At 39.7% G+C, this 19,107-nt stretch overlaps 1 protein-coding gene across 1 annotated transcript in view; it reads right to left on the bottom strand.

Annotated features, from left to right (window-relative positions):
* Positions 1–11,954: 11,954 nt before the first annotated feature.
* Positions 11,955–19,107, bottom strand: part of LOC141121537 (vomeronasal type-2 receptor 26-like) — a 72,473-nt gene continuing 65,320 nt past the window's right edge. The window contains exon 3 of the mRNA XM_073611158.1: positions 11,955–12,847. Within this exon, the coding sequence (XP_073467259.1) occupies positions 11,955–12,847 (893 nt within the window). The remainder of the gene's footprint in view (positions 12,848–19,107) is intronic.

Consider the following 19,107-nt stretch of genomic DNA (forward strand, 5'->3'; position numbering starts at 1 on the left):
TTCCCCAGGAAATGCATTTTCTAGTTAAGTGTTCTTGCATAGCAAGACCACTTACTGTTATCTCACATATATATTATTAGTGGGAATGCTTTGGCAGTCCCACTATTGTTATTCATTTTTTTATTATGTTTCTTCTTATTCCGTACGTTTTTTGGTTCTGCGTAACTTCTGCATACTTTCAGCTATTAAAACCATTCAACTATTAAAATGTTCGTCTCTTTTAGCTGAGGTGTGCTCTTTTTCAACTTTTTTTCTACCATTTATACTTTTTAAAATATTAAGCTTTTTAACACTTTTTTTTAACATTGAAGTCAATGGGAGCATGCTTGAAATCCTTAAATTCTTCTTCCGCTCCCAAAAGTTTCAGCTCCTTCATACTTTCACCTAGAGACACCAAACAAACTTTAAAATGTTCACAAAATATTCAGCTATCTGGCTATATCTTTTCAGTTTGATATCTTTTACAGTTTTTGAGAAAAAACTTTTTTTTAGAGGTCATTTCAGGAAATTTTAGCCATTAATCAAAGTGTACTGTGTTTGTTTTGTTGCCATGGTTACCAAAGCTTCTGTTATACACAGGGGGGGAGGTGGCTGGAGCATCTCAGCTCTGATTACAGAGCCCGGGGGGAGGGGACAGACACACCATGTACTGATTTATAATAGAGGAATATGATGGGGCAGTTTTGATGGGGCAGTTTTGATGGTGGCAATATGATGGGGCAGTTTTGATGGGGACAATTTTTATGGAACAGTTTTAAAGGTGGCAATATGATGGGGCAGTTTTGATGGGGGCAGTTTTGATGGTGGCAATATGATGGGGGCAGTTTTAATGGGGACAATTTTGATGGGGCAGTTTTGATGGCAGTATGATGGGGCAGTTTTGATGGCGGTCGTTTTAGCAATTTAGCTATTCAGCAATTATTTTTTTTTAAAAAAAAAAATATTTTTGAAAAAAAAAATATATATTTTTGAAAAAAAAAATTCATTTTTGAAAAAAAAAATTACTTTTGAAAAAAAAAATTACTTTTAGTTTTGATGGGGCAATTCTGATGGGGCAGTTTTGATGGGGACAATTTTGATAGGGCAATTCTAATGGGGCAGTTTTGATGGCAATATGATGGGGGCAGTTTTGATGGTGGCAATATGATGGGGCAGTTTTGATGGTGGTAATATGATGGGGCAATTCTGATGGGGCAGTTTTGATGGTGGCAATATGATGGGGCAGTTTTGATGGGGCAATTCTGATGGTGGCAATATGATGGGACAATTTTGATGGAGCAATTCTGATGGGGCAGTTTTGATGGTGGCAATATGATGGGGCAGTTTTAATGCGGACAATTCTGATGGGACAGTTTTGATGGCGACCGTTTTAGCAATTTAGCTATTCAGCATTCCCACGCATTTTCCCCAGGAAATGCATTTTCTAGTTATTAAGTGTTCTAGCATAGCAAGACCACTTATTGTTATCTCACATATATATTATTAAGTGTTCTTGCATAGCAAGACCACTTATTGTTATCTCACATATATATTATTAAGTGTTCTTGCATAGCAAGACCACTTACTGTTATCTCACATATATATTATTATTCTTATTCTTATTAAGTGTTCTTGCATAGCAAGACCACTTACTGTTATCTCACATATATATTATTCTTATTATTATAGCCAAATTTACCACCCTAACTCCTCCCACAGTTTTTACACTACATAGACAAGTAATATACCGAAACGTGCGGATTGTTCCCGAATGGTGTGCTATTACTTTGTGGAACGTTTCGCCGAATGGTTCACGAAATATCGTCGTTTTTGCGGCGAAATTGGTCCCATAGGAATGAATGGGGAAACTAGAGTGGGAGATGACAAAAAGCTGGAAAATCAGAACATGATTTCTAAACTGCCGCCACTCCCTCATTTTCAAGCCCACCTACACAAATCTTATATCAAAACGTTCAGCTATCCCTGCTGCCACTAAACATGTCCACGGCTAAGCCATAGTCCTGATAGTTTTCACAATATGACCATTTGTTTGCAACTCACGCCGTCCATTGACATTCATTGAAACTACACTCTAGCCCCCTCCAAATTTGAAGGGCAATTTCTAAACTGCGACTGTGCCTTCATTTTTAATATTTCAGAGACATACTATACATCAAAATCTAGGTCTGGGTCTTGTGATTCTCACAATATAAAGATCTTCGCTGTAGGATGTATAGTTTTTAAAATACGGCCATTTGTTTAGAGGTCATTTCAGGAAATTTTAGCCATTAATCAGAGTGTACTGTTAGTGTTTGTTTTGTTGCCATGGTTACCAAAGCTTCTGTTATACACAGGGGGGAGGTGGCTGGAGCATCTCAGCTGATTACAGAGCCCGGGGGAGGGGACAGACACACCATGTACTGATTTATAATAGAGGAATATGATGGGGCAGTTTTGATGGGGTAATTCTGATGGGGCAGATTTGATGAAGCAGTATTTGGGAAGCATAAACAGGGCATGAGCGTTGCTAGGAAACAGTGGTTGTAAACACAAGATGCTGAGACACTCCAAATGCATGTGACTTCATCTGCTAGACTTGATAATGCTTGTAGACTCCTCCCACAGTTTTTACACTACAGAGACAAGTAATATACCGAAACGAGCGGATTGTTCCCGATTGGTGTGTTATTACTTTGTGGAATGTTTTGCCGAATGGTCCACGAAATGACGTTTTTGCGGCGAAATTGGTCCCATAGGAATGAATGGCGAAATGTTCAAAACTAGAGTGGGAAGTGACAAAAGCTGACAACCCCATGATCAGCCAAAACATTATGACCACCCCATGATCAGCCAAAACATTATGACCGCCCCATGTAAAAAAAAAAATATTTTTGAAAAAAAAAAAAAAATTTTTGAAAAAAGTAAAAAAATAATTTTTGAAAAAAAAAAATCATTTTTGAAAAAAAAAAAAAAATATTTTTGAAAAAAAAAATATTTTTGAAAAAAAAAAATTATTTTTGAAAAAAAAAATATTTTTGAAAAAAAAATTTCTTTTAAAAAAAAAATTATTTTTGAAAAAAAAATATATTTGAAAAAAAAAAATATTTTTGAAAAAAAAAAATTATTTTTGAAAAAAAAATTACTTTAAAAAAAATAATAATTTCGAAAAAAAAATTATTTTTGAAATAAAAAAATTACCTTTGAAAAAAAAAATTACTTTTGAAAAAAAAAATCATTTTTGAAGAAAAAAAAATCATTTTTGATTAAAAAAAATTCATTTTTGAAAAAAAAAATTACTTTTGAAAAAAATGTTCAGCTCTTTCAGCGAATGATGGAACTTTTTTACTACTATTTATACTTTTTAAAATATTAAGCTTTTTAACACTTTTCACAGTTACTCAAGCCACTCCACCCCACCCAGTTACTCCGCCCACTCCAGTTGTAGAGGCAAGAACACTTTCACAATTTCCCCAGAAATTGTACCTTTTCTAGTTCTTATTATTATAGCCAAATTTACCACCCTAACTCCTCCCACAGTTTTTACACTACATAGACAAGTAATATACCGAAACGTGCGGATTGTTCCCGAATGGTGTGCTATTACTTTGTGGAACGTTTCGCCGAATGGTTCACGAAATATCGTCGTTTTTGCGGCGAAATTGGTCCCATAGGAATGAATGGGGAAACTAGAGTGGGAGATGACAAAAGCTGGAAAATCAGAACATGATTTCTAAACTGCCGCCACTCCCTCATTTTCAAGCCCACCTACACAAATCTTATATCAAAACGTTCAGCTATCCCTGCTGCCACTAAACATGTCCACGGCTAAGCCATAGTCCTGATAGTTTTCACAATATGACCATTTGTTTGTAACTCACGCCGTCCATTGACATTCATTGAAACTACACTCTAGCCCCCTCCAAATTTGAAGGGCAATTTCTAAACTGCGACTGTGCCTTCATTTTTAATTTTTTACAGACATACTATACATCAAAATCTAGGTCTGGGTCTTGTGATTCTCACAATATAAAGATCTTCGCTGTAGGATGTATAGTTTTTAAAATACGGCCATTTGTTTAGAGGTCATTTCAGGAAATTTTAGCCATTAATCAGAGTGTACTGTTAGTGTTTGTTTTTGTTGCCATGGTTACCAAAGCTTCTGTTGTACACAGGGGGGGAGGTTGCTGGAGCATCTCAGCTCTGATTACAGAGCCCGGGGGGAGGGGACAGACACACCATGTACTGATTTATAATAGAGGAATATGATGGGGCAGTTTTGATGGAGTAATTCTGATGGGGCAGATTTGATGAAGCAGTATTTGGGAAGCATAAACAGGGCATGAGCGTTGCTAGGAAACAGTGGTTGTAAACACAAGATGCTGAGACACCCCAAATGCATGTGACTTCATCTGCTAGACTTGATAATGCTTGTAGACTCCTCCCACAGTTTTTACACTACAGAGACAAGTAATATACCGAAACGAGCGGATTGTTCCCGATTGGTGTGTTATTACTTTGTGGAACTTTTTTCGCCGAATGGTCCACGAAATGACGTTTTTGCAACGAAATTTTTCCCATAGGAATGAACGGCGAAATGTTCAAAACTAAAGTGGGAGGTGACAAAAGCTGACAACCCCCTGATTAGCCAAAACATTATGACCACCCCATGATCAGCCAAAACATTATGACCACCCCATGTAAAAAAAAAAAATATTTTTGAAAAAAAAAAAATTCATTTTTGAAAAAAAAAATATATTATTGAGAAAAAAAAAATATTTTTGAAAAAAAAAAAAAATATTTTTGAAAAAAAAAATTTAGTTTAAAGAAAAAAAAAATTTTGAACCAAAAAAATTCATTTTTGAAAATAAAATTATTTTTGAAAAAAAAAAATCATTAAAAAAAAAATAATTTTTGAAAAAAAAAATCATTTTTGAAAAAAATGTTCAGCTCTTTCAGCTAATGATGGGACTTCAACTGTTTTACTAATATTTATACTTTTTAAAATACTAAGCTTTTTAACACTTTTCACAGTTACTCCGCCCACTGCACCCAGTTACTCCGCCCACTCCAGTTGTAGAGGCAAGAACACTTTCACAATTTCCCCAGAAATTGTACCTTTTCTAGTTCTTATTATTATTATAGCCAAATTTACCACCCTAACTCCTCCCACAGTTTTTACACTACATAGACAAGTAATATACCGAAACGTGCGGATTGTTCCCAAATGGTGTGCTATTACTTTGTGGAACGTTTCGCCGAATAGTTCACGAAATATCGTCGTTTTTGCGGCGAAATTGGTCCCATAGGAATGAATGGGGAAACTAGAGTGGGAGATGGCAAAAGCTGGAAAATCAGAACATGATTTCTAAACTGCCGCCACTCCCTCATTTTCAAGCCCACCTACACAAATCTTATATCAAAACGTTCAGCTATCCCTGCTGCCACTAAACATGTCCACGGCTAAGCCATAGTCCTGATAGTTTTCACAATATGACCATTTGTTTGTAACTCACACCGTCCATTGACATTCATTGAAACTACACTCTAGCCCCTTCAAATTTGAAGGGAAATTTCTAAACTGCGACCGTGCCTCCATTTTTAATATTTCAGAGACATACTATACATCAAAATCTAGGTCTGGGTCTTGTGATTCTCACAATATAAAGATCTTCGCTATAGGATTTATAGTTTTTGGGAAAAAAGCTTTTTGTTTAGAGGTCATTTCAGGAAATTTTAGCCATTAATCAGAGTGTACTGTTAGTGTTTGTTTTTGTTGCCATGGTTACCAAAGCTTCTGTTGTACACAGGGGGGGAGGTTGCTGGAGCATCTCAGCTCTGATTACAGAGCCCGGGGGGAGGGGACAGACACACCATGTACTGATTTATAATAGAGGAATATGATGGGGCAGTTTTGATGGAGTAATTCTGATGGGGCAGATTTGATGAAGCAGTATTTGGGAAGCATAAACAGGGCATGAGCGTTGCTAGGAAACAGTGGTTGTAAACACAAGATGCTGAGACACCCCAAATGCATGTGACTTCATCTGCTAGACTTGATAATGCTTGTAGACTCCTCCCACAGTTTTTACACTACAGAGACAAGTAATATACCGAAACGAGCGGATTGTTCCCGATTGGTGTGTTATTACTTTGTGGAACTTTTTTCGCCGAATGGTCCACGAAATGACGTTTTTGCAACGAAATTTTTCCCATAGGAATGAACGGCGAAATGTTCAAAACTAAAGTGGGAGGTGACAAAAGCTGACAACCCCCTGATTAGCCAAAACATTATGACCACCCCATGATCAGCCAAAACATTATGACCACCCCATGTAAAAAAAAAAAATATTTTTGAAAAAAAAAAAATTCATTTTTGAAAAAAAAAATATATTATTGAGAAAAAAAAAATATTTTTGAAAAAAAAAAAAAATATTTTTGAAAAAAAAAATTTAGTTTAAAGAAAAAAAAAATTTTGAACCAAAAAAATTCATTTTTGAAAATAAAATTATTTTTGAAAAAAAAAAATCATTAAAAAAAAAATAATTTTTGAAAAAAAAAATCATTTTTGAAAAAAATGTTCAGCTCTTTCAGCTAATGATGGGACTTCAACTGTTTTACTAATATTTATACTTTTTAAAATACTAAGCTTTTTAACACTTTTCACAGTTACTCCGCCCACTGCACCCAGTTACTCCGCCCACTCCAGTTGTAGAGGCAAGAACACTTTCACAATTTCCCCAGAAATTGTACCTTTTCTAGTTCTTATTATTATTATAGCCAAATTTACCACCCTAACTCCTCCCACAGTTTTTACACTACATAGACAAGTAATATACCGAAACGTGCGGATTGTTCCCAAATGGTGTGCTATTACTTTGTGGAACGTTTCGCCGAATAGTTCACGAAATATCGTCGTTTTTGCGGCGAAATTGGTCCCATAGGAATGAATGGGGAAACTAGAGTGGGAGATGGCAAAAGCTGGAAAATCAGAACATGATTTCTAAACTGCCGCCACTCCCTCATTTTCAAGCCCACCTACACAAATCTTATATCAAAACGTTCAGCTATCCCTGCTGCCACTAAACATGTCCACGGCTAAGCCATAGTCCTGATAGTTTTCACAATATGACCATTTGTTTGTAACTCACACCGTCCATTGACATTCATTGAAACTACACTCTAGCCCCTTCAAATTTGAAGGGAAATTTCTAAACTGCGACCGTGCCTCCATTTTTAATATTTCAGAGACATACTATACATCAAAATCTAGGTCTGGGTCTTGTGATTCTCACAATATAAAGATCTTCGCTATAGGATTTATAGTTTTTGGGAAAAAAGCTTTTTGTTTAGAGGTCATTTCAGGAAATTTTAGCCATTAATCAGAGTGTACTGTGTTTGTTTTGTTGCCATGGTTACCAAAGCTTCTGTTATACACAGGGGGGGAGGTGGCTGGAGCATCTCAGCTCTGATTACAGAGCCCGGGGGAGGGGACAGACACACCATGTACTGATTTATAATGGAGGAATATGATGGGGCAGTTTTGATGGTGGCAATATGATGGGGCAGTTTTGATGGGGTAATTCTGATGGGGCAGTTTTGATGGTGGCAATATGATGGGGCAGTTTTGATGGGGCAATTCTGATGGGGCAGTTTTAATGGGGCAATTATGATGGGGCAGTTTTGATGGTGGCAATATGATGGGGCAGTTTTGGTGGGGCAATTATGATGGGGCAGTTTTGATGGTGGCAATATGATGGGGCAGTTTTGATAGGGCAATTCTGATGGGGCAGTTTTGATGGTGGCAATATGATGGGGCAATTCTGATGGGGCAGTTTTGATGGTGGCAATATGATGGGGCTGTTTTGATAGGGCAATTCTGATGGGGCAGTTTTGATGGTGGCAATATGATGGGGCAGTTTTGATGGGGCAATTCTGATGGGGCAGTTTTGATGGGGCAATTCTGATGGGGCAGTTTTGATGGTGGCAATATGATGGGGCAGTTTTGATGGGACAATTCTGATGGGGTAGTTTTGATGGCAGTTTTTGAAAAAAAAAATTATTTTTGAAAAAAAAAATTATTTTTGAAAAAAAAAATTTCGTTTAAAAAAAAAAAAAAATCATTTTTGAAAAAAAATAATTCATTTTTGAAAAAAAAAAACTTTTGAAAAAAATGTTCAGCTCTTTCAGCTAATGATGGGACTTCAACTTTTTTACTACTATTTATACTTTTTAAAATATTAAGCTTTTTAACACTTTTCACAGTTACTCCGCCCACTCCACTTGTAGAGGCAAGAACACTTTTCCAAATTTCCCCAGAAATTGTAGCTTTTCTAGTTCTTATTATTATTATAGCCAAATTTACCACCCTAACTCCTCCCACAGTTTTTACACTACATAGACAAGTAATATACCGAAACGTGCGGATTGTTCCCGAATGGTGTGCTATTACTTTGTGGAATGTTTCGCCGAATGGTTCACGAAATATCGTCATTTTTGCGGCAAAATTGGTCCCATAGGAATGAATGGGGAAACTAGAGTGGGAGGTGACAAAAACTGAAAAATCAGAACATGATTTCTAAACTGCCGCCACTCCCTCATTTTCAAGCCCACCTACACAAATCTTATATCAAAACGTTCAGCTATCCCTGCTGCCACTAAACATGTCCACGGCTAAGCCATAGTCCTGATAGTTTTTACAATATGACCATTTGTTTGTAACTCACGCCGTCCATTGACATTCATTGAAACTACACTCTAGCCCCCTCCAAATTTAAAAGGGCAATTTCTAAACTGCGACTGTGCCTTCATTTTTAATATTTTAGAGACATACTATGTATCAAAATCTAGGTCTGGTTCTTGTGATTCTCACAATATAAAGATCTTCGCTGTAGGATTTATAGTTTTTAAAATACGGCCATTTGAATTACTGCATAGTTACTACATCTATCATGGTCCTGTGTATTGTGTATTGAGCAGTATTTGTGAAGCATAAACAGGGCATGAGCGTTGCTAGGAAACAGTGGTTGTAAACACAAGATGCTGAGACACCCCAAATGCATGTGACTTCATCTGCTAGACTTGATAATGCTTGTAGACTCCTCCCACAGTTTTTACACTACATAGACAAGTAATATACCGAAACGTGCGGATTGTTCCTGATTGGTGTGCTATTACTTTGTGGAACGTTTCGCCGAACGGTCCACGAAATATCGTCGTTTTTGCGGCAAAATTGGTCCCATAGGAATGAATGGTGAAATGTTCAGTGTCATTTAATTGGTGTGCTATTACCTTGTGGAACTTTGTGAAAAGCTGAAAAATACCAGTGTGAATCCGGCCTCAATATCATTTAATTGGTGTGCTATTACTTTGTGGAATGTTTTTCGCCGAATGGTTCACGAAATATCGTCGTTTTTGCGGTGAAATTGGTCCCATAGGAATGAATGGCAAAATGTTCAAAACTATAGTGGGAGGTGACAAAAGCTGACAACCCCATGATCAGCCAAAACATTATGACCGCCCCATGAAAAAAAAAATTATTTTTGAAAAAAAAAAAATCATTTTTGAAAAAAAAATCATTTTTGAAAAAAAATTCATTTTTGAAAAAATAAAATAAAATCATTTGTAAAAAAAAAAATTATTTGTGAAAAAAAAAATTATTTTTGAAAAAAATGTTCAGCTCTTTCAGCTAATGATGGGACTTCAACTTTTTTACTACTATTTATACTTTTTAAAATATTAAGCTTTTTAACACTTTTCACAGTTACTCAAGCCACTCCACTTGTAGCGGCAAGAACACTTTTCACAATTTCCCCAGAAATTGTAGCTTTTCTAGTTATTCTTATTATAGCCAAATTTACCACCCTAACTCCTCCCACAGTTTTTACACTACATAGACAAGTAATATACCGAAACGGGCGGATTGTTCCTGAATGGTGTGCTATCACTTTGTGGAACTTTTTTCGATGAATGGTTCACGAAATATCGTCGTTTTTGCGGCGAAATTGGTCCCATAGGAATGAATGGCGAAATGTTCAAAACTAGAGTGGGAGGTGACAAAAGCTGACAACCCCATGATCATACCATCCTAACTCCTCCCACAGCTTTTAAACTACATAGACAGTAATATACCGAAGGTGCGGATTGTTCCCGATTGGTGTGCTATTACTTTGTGGAACGTTTCGCCAAATTTTTCATAAAATATCGTAGTTTTTGCGGATAATTGGTCCCATATTAATGAATGGCGAAATGTTCAATGTCATTTAATTGGTGTGCTATTACCTTGTGGAACTTTGTGAAAAGCTGAAAAATACCAGTATGAATCCGGAATCAATGTCATTTAATTGGTGTGCTATTACTTTGTGGAACGTTTCGCCGAATGGTTCACGAAATATCGTCGTTTTTGCAGTGAAATTGGTCCCATAGGAATGAAAGGCGAAATGTTCAAAACTAGAGTGGGAGGTGACAAAAGCTGACAACCCCATGATCAGCCAAAACATTATGACCACCCCAGGATCAGCCAAAACATTATGACCGCCCCATGAAAAAAAAAATATTTTTGAAAAAAATGTTCAGCTCTTTCAGCTAATGATGGGACTTCAACTTTTTTACTACTATTTATACTTTTTAAAATATTAAGCTTTTTAACACTTTTCACAGTTACTCCAGCCACTCCATCCAGTTACTCCGCCCACTCCAGTTGTAGAGGCAAGAACACTTTTCACAATTTCCCCAGAAATTGTAGCTTTTCTAGTTCTTATTCTTATTAAGTGTTCTTGCATAGCAAGACCACTTACTGTTTATTATTATTATTATAGCCAAATTTACCACCCTAACTCCTCCCACAGTTTTTACACTACATAGACAAGTAATATACCGAAACGTGCGGATTGTTCCCGATTGGTGTGCTATGACTTTGTGGAATGTTTCGCAGAAAGGTTCATGAAATATCGTTGTTTTTGTGGCAAAATTGGTCCCATAGGAATGAATGGCGAAATGTTCAAAACTAGAGTGGGAGGTGACAAAAGCTGACAACCCGAAGATCAGCTAAAACATTATGACCTCCCCATGATCAGCCAAAATATTATGACCACCCCATGAAAAAAAAAAATCAATTATTTTTGAAAAAAAATCAATCATTTTTGGAAAAAAAAATCATTTTTGGAAAAAATGTTCAGCTCTTTCAGCAAACAAATAAAAACCAACACAAAAAACAAAAACCCAGAAAGAACTAAGCTTATCTGATTATAGTGTTTATAATTGTCGTTACTCTTTTGTTGATGTGGAATTCCACTTCTCAGTACAGGTGTCTGAAGTGAATATATTTGCTCGTATTGTTCAATAGGGTTACAATACCGGTAATAGAGGGGGGTGGTGATAGTGGCTAGAAGAGGTTTCAAAGGGGTGAGTGGTTTCTCAAAGCTCCTTACAGGGGGTAAGAAGAAGGAAGGAAGGAAGGTCCAGAGTTCTAAATTACAACAAAATGCATTTATTAATATAGCCAGAAACATCTACATACAATATAATAAAGTGACCCTGACACTAAAATACATTACAATCGGCTTATAAAAGAACATTTTTAATATTTATCTCCCGGGAAGGTGGTGAGTGAAATCTTCCCTCTCTTGAAGAGTGATGGGTGTCTCTGGTATCTGACACTTTAGGATGATTTGGATACTTTGCCCCCCCTCTGGTCACTGTGGTTCCTCCTCACTAAGTGACTACATTGTTCTGTAGTGATGTAACGGCTGGTGGGAGGAACCACTACACCCAGCAGGGGGCAAGGTTTCCAACAAACACAAAGTGTCTCATACCAGCGGTGTCCAGAGCAAAAATGTAACTCCTCATCCAAAGGAAAGGTAAGTATTAAATATTTACATTCAACAATGTTCATTCTCAATACACTAGCAAAATACTAAAATTAACAACAATAGAGATAATGCCATTACTACTTGTAACCCAGTGTTGCTCTATATATATTAGTGAATAGCTGCTTTTATATTCAGGTCAGGTCTGAGCAGAATTATAAAACATTTTGGGAAAAATATACAGCCAAGAAGTCCAGAACTTGATGCTATTATAGCAAAAACATTCACAGCCACCATGTATTTCCCTCTGGTGCTCAGATAGGCCGGGATCATGGCAATCCAGACACTGCAGAACACCAGCATGCTGAAGGTGATATACTTGGCCTCGTTAAAACTGTCCGGTAATGTCCTGGCTAAAAAAGCGATAATGAAACTCACAGCTGCCAGAAGTCCCATATATCCCAGGACAGAGTAGAAGCCGATAACTGACCCTTCATTACACTGAATGATGAGCCTCCCTGGATAAGAGTGAGTGTCCTGATCCTGGAAGGGGGGAGTAATAGACAACCAAGTTACACAGGTTATGACTTGAACCAATGAGAAGACACAAATGATTGAATTGGGCAGTTTGGCTCCCATCCATTTCCTCCAGATACTCCCAGGTTTTGTGGCTTTAAAAGCAATACACACCATGATACTTTTGGCAAGTAGAGAAGAGACGGCAACTGAGAAGATGACACCAAAAGAGGTTACACGCAGCATGCAGGTCACATCTACTGGATGGCCGAGGAACAAGAATACACAGAGGAAGCTCAGCATGATGGAGACCAGGAGAAGATAACTCAGGTCCCGGTTATTAGCTTTAACAATGGGGGTGTCCTGGTAATGTATAAATATCCCCAATATTAAACCAGTCAGAAGACAACTGAGGATAGAGACAGATGAAAATTCTGCAACAATGGGATCATCAGTGTAGGAGAGAAATTCCACCACTCTTGGAACACACCGATCCTTCATCTCATTTGGCCATTCATCATCAGGACATTTCATGCAGTTTTCACTGTCTGCGGGAAGAACAATACAAACACAATGAGCTTTGGGGTCAGAACTTCTGAAGTAATAAATTGTCTTGTGTTGTCTCACAGCTAGCAATAGGATTTCTTTTAGTGCATTGGGGGAGACCTAAAGCAGAAGTAAACTCATCCATAAAACAGTTTCATTTATGGCATGTGCCTGGAAATGTAACACTCCCATTGGTTGTTCTCTCAACCAAACTGTCAAACCATCCAATGGCTGGTGTCATAACTGGTCACATGGCAGTTGTAGATTAAACAGAGGAAAAGATGGCAGCTTCCTTGGCTGAAAACGATAGGGGAGTTTACTTACACTTTAATGTATTTGTAAAGGTTTGTTTTTTATTTTTTTTTAAATAACAAACATGTTATACTTACCTGCTCTGTGCAAGGGTTTTGTACAGAGTGGCCCCGAACATCCTTTTCTAGGGTCCCCGTCTGCGCTCCTGGCTCCTCCTCCTCGGTGAGTGCCCCCACAGAGACCCGCTTTCCCAGGGGTTACCCATGTGGGCACACTCCTGAGTCCTGCTACTGCATCCATTGACACAGACAGCAGGACTCGGCCCTGCCGCCGGCTGTGTCACTGGATATGACTGACAGCAGCAGGAGCCATTGGCTCCTGCTGCTATCAATCTATCCAATGAGGACCCGAGACAGCGACTGGAGCTGCTAGGCTTGTCAGCAAAGCTGGAATGATCAGGTTCAGGTAAGTAAAAGGGGGCTCTGGGGGGCAGCTGCATCACAGAAGGTTTTTCATCTTAGTACATAGAATTCATTAGGGTGAAAAACCTTGAGACTTTACAACCCCTTTAAGCCTAGTACATTGAAAAAAATGTTCATTCAACCTGCTGGGTTGAATGAAAAAAAATCTGTTAGTACAGCGATCTCCCCCACTGTCCCCGCCAGATCACTCCAATCAGCATTCTCAGCCATTGGCTGAGAGCATTGATCGGAGGCCAATTTGGGGCTGATCGGCACCTGGCTTCTGTTGGACTGACTGCCTTATGCCCCGTACACACAGTCGGATTTTCCAATGGAAAATATCTGATCGGAGCGTGTTGTCGGAAATTCCGACCTTGTGTGGGCTCTATCGGACATTTTCCATCGGATTTTCCGACACACAAAGTTGGAGAGCAGGAGATAAAATGTTCCGACAACAAAATCTGATCGCGTCAATTCCGACCGTGTGTGGCCCGTTCCGACGCACAAAGTGCCACGCATGCTCAGAAGAAATTCCGGCACGGAACAGCTCGTTCTGGTAAACTTAGCGTTCGCAATGGATGCAGCACTTTCGTCACGCTGCAATGTTAAAAATGGTTTAATACAGCACACTCTCTTCTTCTTTATAATGTGACAAGAATAAAGTAGTTTTGCTGCTCATATTCACACAGACTTCTCACAAACTTATTTCGTTACTATTTATCTGGATTCTCTCAATATATTTTGATTGCTCACATCTGACAACATATTTTTTTTTTTTTGGCTTTAATGTAGATTATATTTTTGTGTTTGTATTTTTTTGAAGGTTTTTTTTTTGGGGATTTTGATTTGTGCTCCCGAAAATGTTTGTGTGCATGTTTTTTGTGACAAGTTCCCACAACACCATTGATATGTTGTTCTATTTAATCTGTAGGAGATTGTTTGGTGTTGTTGTCCCTTGTTAATTTCACATTTTATGTTAGAAATGTACCTGAATCGTCACCAACAAACTGTCCTTTTTGGATGAAAACACACATAGGAGAGTAGAATTTCCCAAAAAAATTTTTATTAAGGGCTCACAACTAAACAAAGAGGGAGGCAACGCTGGAGAAACTGCAGAAGTGGGCGAAGCCTTGGACCCCCAGGGCATACATCACTAATTTTTAAGCAAAATTGGTGGCCTGAGGAGTCCATATCTAAGGGAGGGCAGTCTGGTCCAGAAGTCCCAGAGATCCGGAAAGCAGCAGATGACATCTGTGTCCCCAGGCTGTGGTCATACGAGAGACTGCAGCTTCTGTCATACCAGACTGAACCCAGGGTCATCACTCTCAGGTCTTCTTTCCATGCTTCCTTCCACGTTGTGGCTGTGGTGGTGGAGTTGTGGCAGCAGGAGGAGGAGGAGGTCCAACTCAACCACGTCGGTCTTGGGTGTTAGTTCCCCACTCACCCCCTTACGTAGCATTTTATACATAAGGTCCTCACAGAGCCTGCGTTGACCCTCCTGCATGCCTTGCAGTTTGGTGGCAGCCATGCAGGCAAAGGCCTCTTCAGGAGTGGGTAAGGCTCTGAGGGACACAGAAGCCTCCTGGATGAGCCTGAACGCTGAATCCTGCACGGGGCTCGGAGTCGTCTTCCTGGCTCTTTTATATGGAAGGCGGAGGGGAGGAACCTGAGACTCAGTCAGGCTGCGACTGGTCCCTGGCTTCTCCTGGCTGCCACTTAGCCCCGCCTCCTCCTGGCTGCCACTAATCACCACCTCCTCCTGACTGCAACATTCCACAACCTCCTCCTGGCTGAGGTCTTCCTGTGTATGAAAAAGGGACATAGTTTTAGTATTTTTTTTCATCAATCACACATAATTTTCACCTCCTGACTGCTGCAAATTTAATGTTAACAAATATAACAGACTATCCTCTGAGCCAAGCATTTTTCATTCTTGTCCCAATTTTGGGTGCCCACTACTGTCTATTGATATGTAAACCACTTTCAAGCAGCAATTAGTGATCAATACTAACATCTAGTAAACATCATTTATATATTGACCAGAAATGAGTAGAACAATGCTATACCTGACTCCAGCTGGGCTCCTCCACTTCTTCCTGGCTGGAAGGGCCAGGTTGGACATCGGAAGCCTCAGCTGGGGTGGAAGGAAATGTGGAAGGAAGAGTAGAGAGTGATTCCCTGACTTCAGTGTGGTCTGACAGAAATCGCAGTCTCTCATAGTACCACAGCCTGGGGACATAAACGTCATCTGCTGCAGCTCCGGACCTCTGGGAATCTGTGACCTTCTTGCGCTCCCTAAGATATGTGCTCCTCAGGCCACCAATTTTGTCTTTTAAATAGGGGATGGTTGCTGTGGGGACCACCGGCGTCACCAACTCCAGCAGTTTCTCCAGCGCTGCCTGCCTTTTCTGTTTATGGTTATAGTGGGGGTGTCTGACCTGCCACAGACAGGGCAGCTCCCTGTATTTGTCAATGAACAGGGGGAGGAAATTGTGTTCATTGAACCCATCCATTTTCTCTGCAAGACACAACACAAGACAAACCCTAATGTCAGGCCAAACTCCCCTAATCTTGTTACAATATAGGCTTCCATTTCGAAGCAGTATAGGTCCAAGTTTAGATCCTACCTTCGTTATCATGATCGGCGACTCCGATGCTCCTTCCTCCGCTCGTACGTAAGACGCACGCGTGTTACGCTTTATACACACTGCGCATGCGTGTAACTCCGCCCGCCTTTGATGTTCTTTCTAGTCTATTCCCCGCCCCTTTTCGTTCGGCGCAGTGGGGGAAGAGCACATGGTGGAGACACAGCAGGATCGTGGTAATTGTAGCAACGAGGAGGAGGAGGAGGAAAGGCCAGATCCGGACACGTCCCGATCCAGAAGGAGATTGAAGGACTCAAATATGTCCTTTGGGGAGATGTTGGAGATGGTCGACTATGACGGGAAGTATGGACCTTACCCCAACCCCACTGTCAGAAAGGCCAAGATCATGGCGAAAGTGGTCAGGAGTCTGCACCGGAATTCGGGGTACGACGATCGAAAGATCAGCTCAGGAACCGGTGGTCGGACCTCAAATTACGAGAACATGAGCAGTACAGAAAGATCCGGAGAGTGCTGCAAAAAAGTAAGTAGTTGTGCTGTGTTCCTATTCTTTATGTTTATTACGTTCGTGCTGCTCCATGTGCTTTTAGAAACTGTTGTACAGTTTAAAATGGCAACTTTCATGTTCATGGGCACATTATTCGTTCGGATCAAACATTTTTCTTTCGGACTATAAAATACCATTGTTTAGGCCATATGCATTTGGCCACCATTTTGACGCCCTATACTTGTCTTAAAAGAATTGGGTTGTGTAGATGGCTTTGTTACTAGAATGAAATGCAAACTAGATTCTGTGTAAGGAGAGGACACTGAGCAGCTGTTTTCACATCTGGACACTGGAGCACTAGTGTGGGACACAAGAACACCATTTTTATTAGGGAGGGCACACAGGTGCTCCAGTGTATACTTTAGGGGTGGGCTACATCTGTGAAGCTTGTACTAAGCAGGTAAAGTATTGCAGGTTGACAAAGGACACTAAAAAAGCTACATCTTGGAACTCTGCTAAAATTGACAATTGTACCCCACTTCCAAGCAATAATTCCTATTTCTAGTTCTGCCATCAAATATCTGTGTGCTAATTATACCATTTTTGTTTGACATAGGGGATAAAAGACTCGGAGGACATCCCTCATCCGAGGAGACCAGAACCCCCTCCCCCCTCTGGAAGAAGGGGAAATCCCCCCAACACAATCTGAGCAGGAGGAAGAAGACGTGGTGGAACTATTCACCACAACAGGTGAGTGTCTGCAACCACAGGCTCAGATAAGAGATGGATGGCGGCATTGTTTTTAGACGTATTTTATTTTGGGGTTACTCTCTTTTTAGGTGATCATGAGGTTGTGGATCCAAATCCTTTCACATCTGAAAGTGCCCAGATCCTGGGGTGTAATTTACAATTGGAAATCATCAAGAAAAACATCAATGATGTTATTCCAAAAAATAAAAACATTATTGATGTTTTGGGGCAAGTTTAAAGCCCCTCCAAATCACTTTCTTCTTTTGTGTGCTACGATGTGCTAAATGTTTTTGTGATTTTTCACAAAGCCAAATTTGGAGGATGCACACAGTGTGTCAACATGTGCTATCTGCCATCACGAGAGATCAATGGACGCGTTTTGGGGGTGCAACCCCTTCCTCAATAATAAAGTAGCTGAGAGGAAGGGCTTGCTCCCCCAAAACACGTCCCTTCATCCCCCATGATGGCAGGTCGCACATGTTGACAATGTTAAATTGGTGTGCATCTTCCAAATTTGGCTTTTCCTGGGGTGACTTCACCCCATCTGAACGCAATATCAAACACAGTTCCTAAATACTCATGTCTGATATTGCCTTCAAGTTCTACCAAATGTGACGTTTGTAAGTTCAAGATTTGTGTCTTTCTTGTTGGTTTTACACAGGTCTGTTTTATCTAAAATGGACATTTTGAGTTTTGATAATGCTACCCCAAAAATTGTTATAAAACAAACATGTTGGTTTGTTTGAAAAACCTTTGGTAAATGCACATGTGATTGTGCAGGTATTAAAAAGATTGTTAATCAAGAATGTGTGGATTATTGTCTCAACGCTACAACAATTTTGGGGTGATGTCATTGTTGTTTTCTGAGAAAATGGGGGTTATTTACTAATAGCAAATCCTCTTGGCACTACAAGTGCAGTTTCAGTGCAGTTGCAACTGCACTTGTAGTGAAATGTGTTTTTGCATTTTAGTAAATAACAGCCAACAGTGCTTTGTATAATAAGGTTACACAATCACGACATTTTCGGGACTCAACACATTTCTGTCAGGGTCAGCTAAAACAAACACAAGCAGGAAATGTCCACAAAGAATTTCATTTTTTGTTTTATTATAAAAAGGCTTCACAGATTTGCTGGCATATTGATAGCCCCCCTACCCACAAAGAACTCCAGGTAGCGTAACCGGACATCACGGGCACTCAGGGAGGGCAAGCCAGGACGGCCGCTTTCAAGCACCGTCAGTGTGGTTTGATGTATCATTCCGGCCTCAGGCCCAACTGAGCCAGCATAGTTGGCGGAATGTTTCCTTAAAAAGTTATGGAGAACACAGCAAGCAAGTATAATATTGTTCAGTTTATACTCCGCCATATGGATGGGTGTCATAAATAGGCGGAACTGGCTGGCCAGGATTCCAAATGTGTTCTCCACCACTCTTTGGGCTCTGGCCAGCCGGTAATTAAAAACCCTCTGTTCTGGGGTGAGGGTCCTCCTTGGGAATGGCCGCATCAGGTAGTCCCCCAGCGCAAACGCTTCATCAGCAACGAACACAAATGGGAGTCCTTCAACATTTTTCCTCTGGAGCTGGCAAGTCCAAGCTGCCATTCTGGAGACGCCTGTAAAACTCAGTCTGGGTGATGACTCCACCATCGGACATCCGGCCATTCTTCCCCACGTCAACATACAGGAAGTCGTAATTAGCCGACACCACCG

This window comes from Aquarana catesbeiana, unplaced genomic scaffold, assembly GCF_042186555.1.
Source record: "Aquarana catesbeiana isolate 2022-GZ unplaced genomic scaffold, ASM4218655v1 unanchor224, whole genome shotgun sequence".
In the NCBI taxonomy this organism is placed as follows: domain Eukaryota; kingdom Metazoa; phylum Chordata; class Amphibia; order Anura; family Ranidae; genus Aquarana; species Aquarana catesbeiana.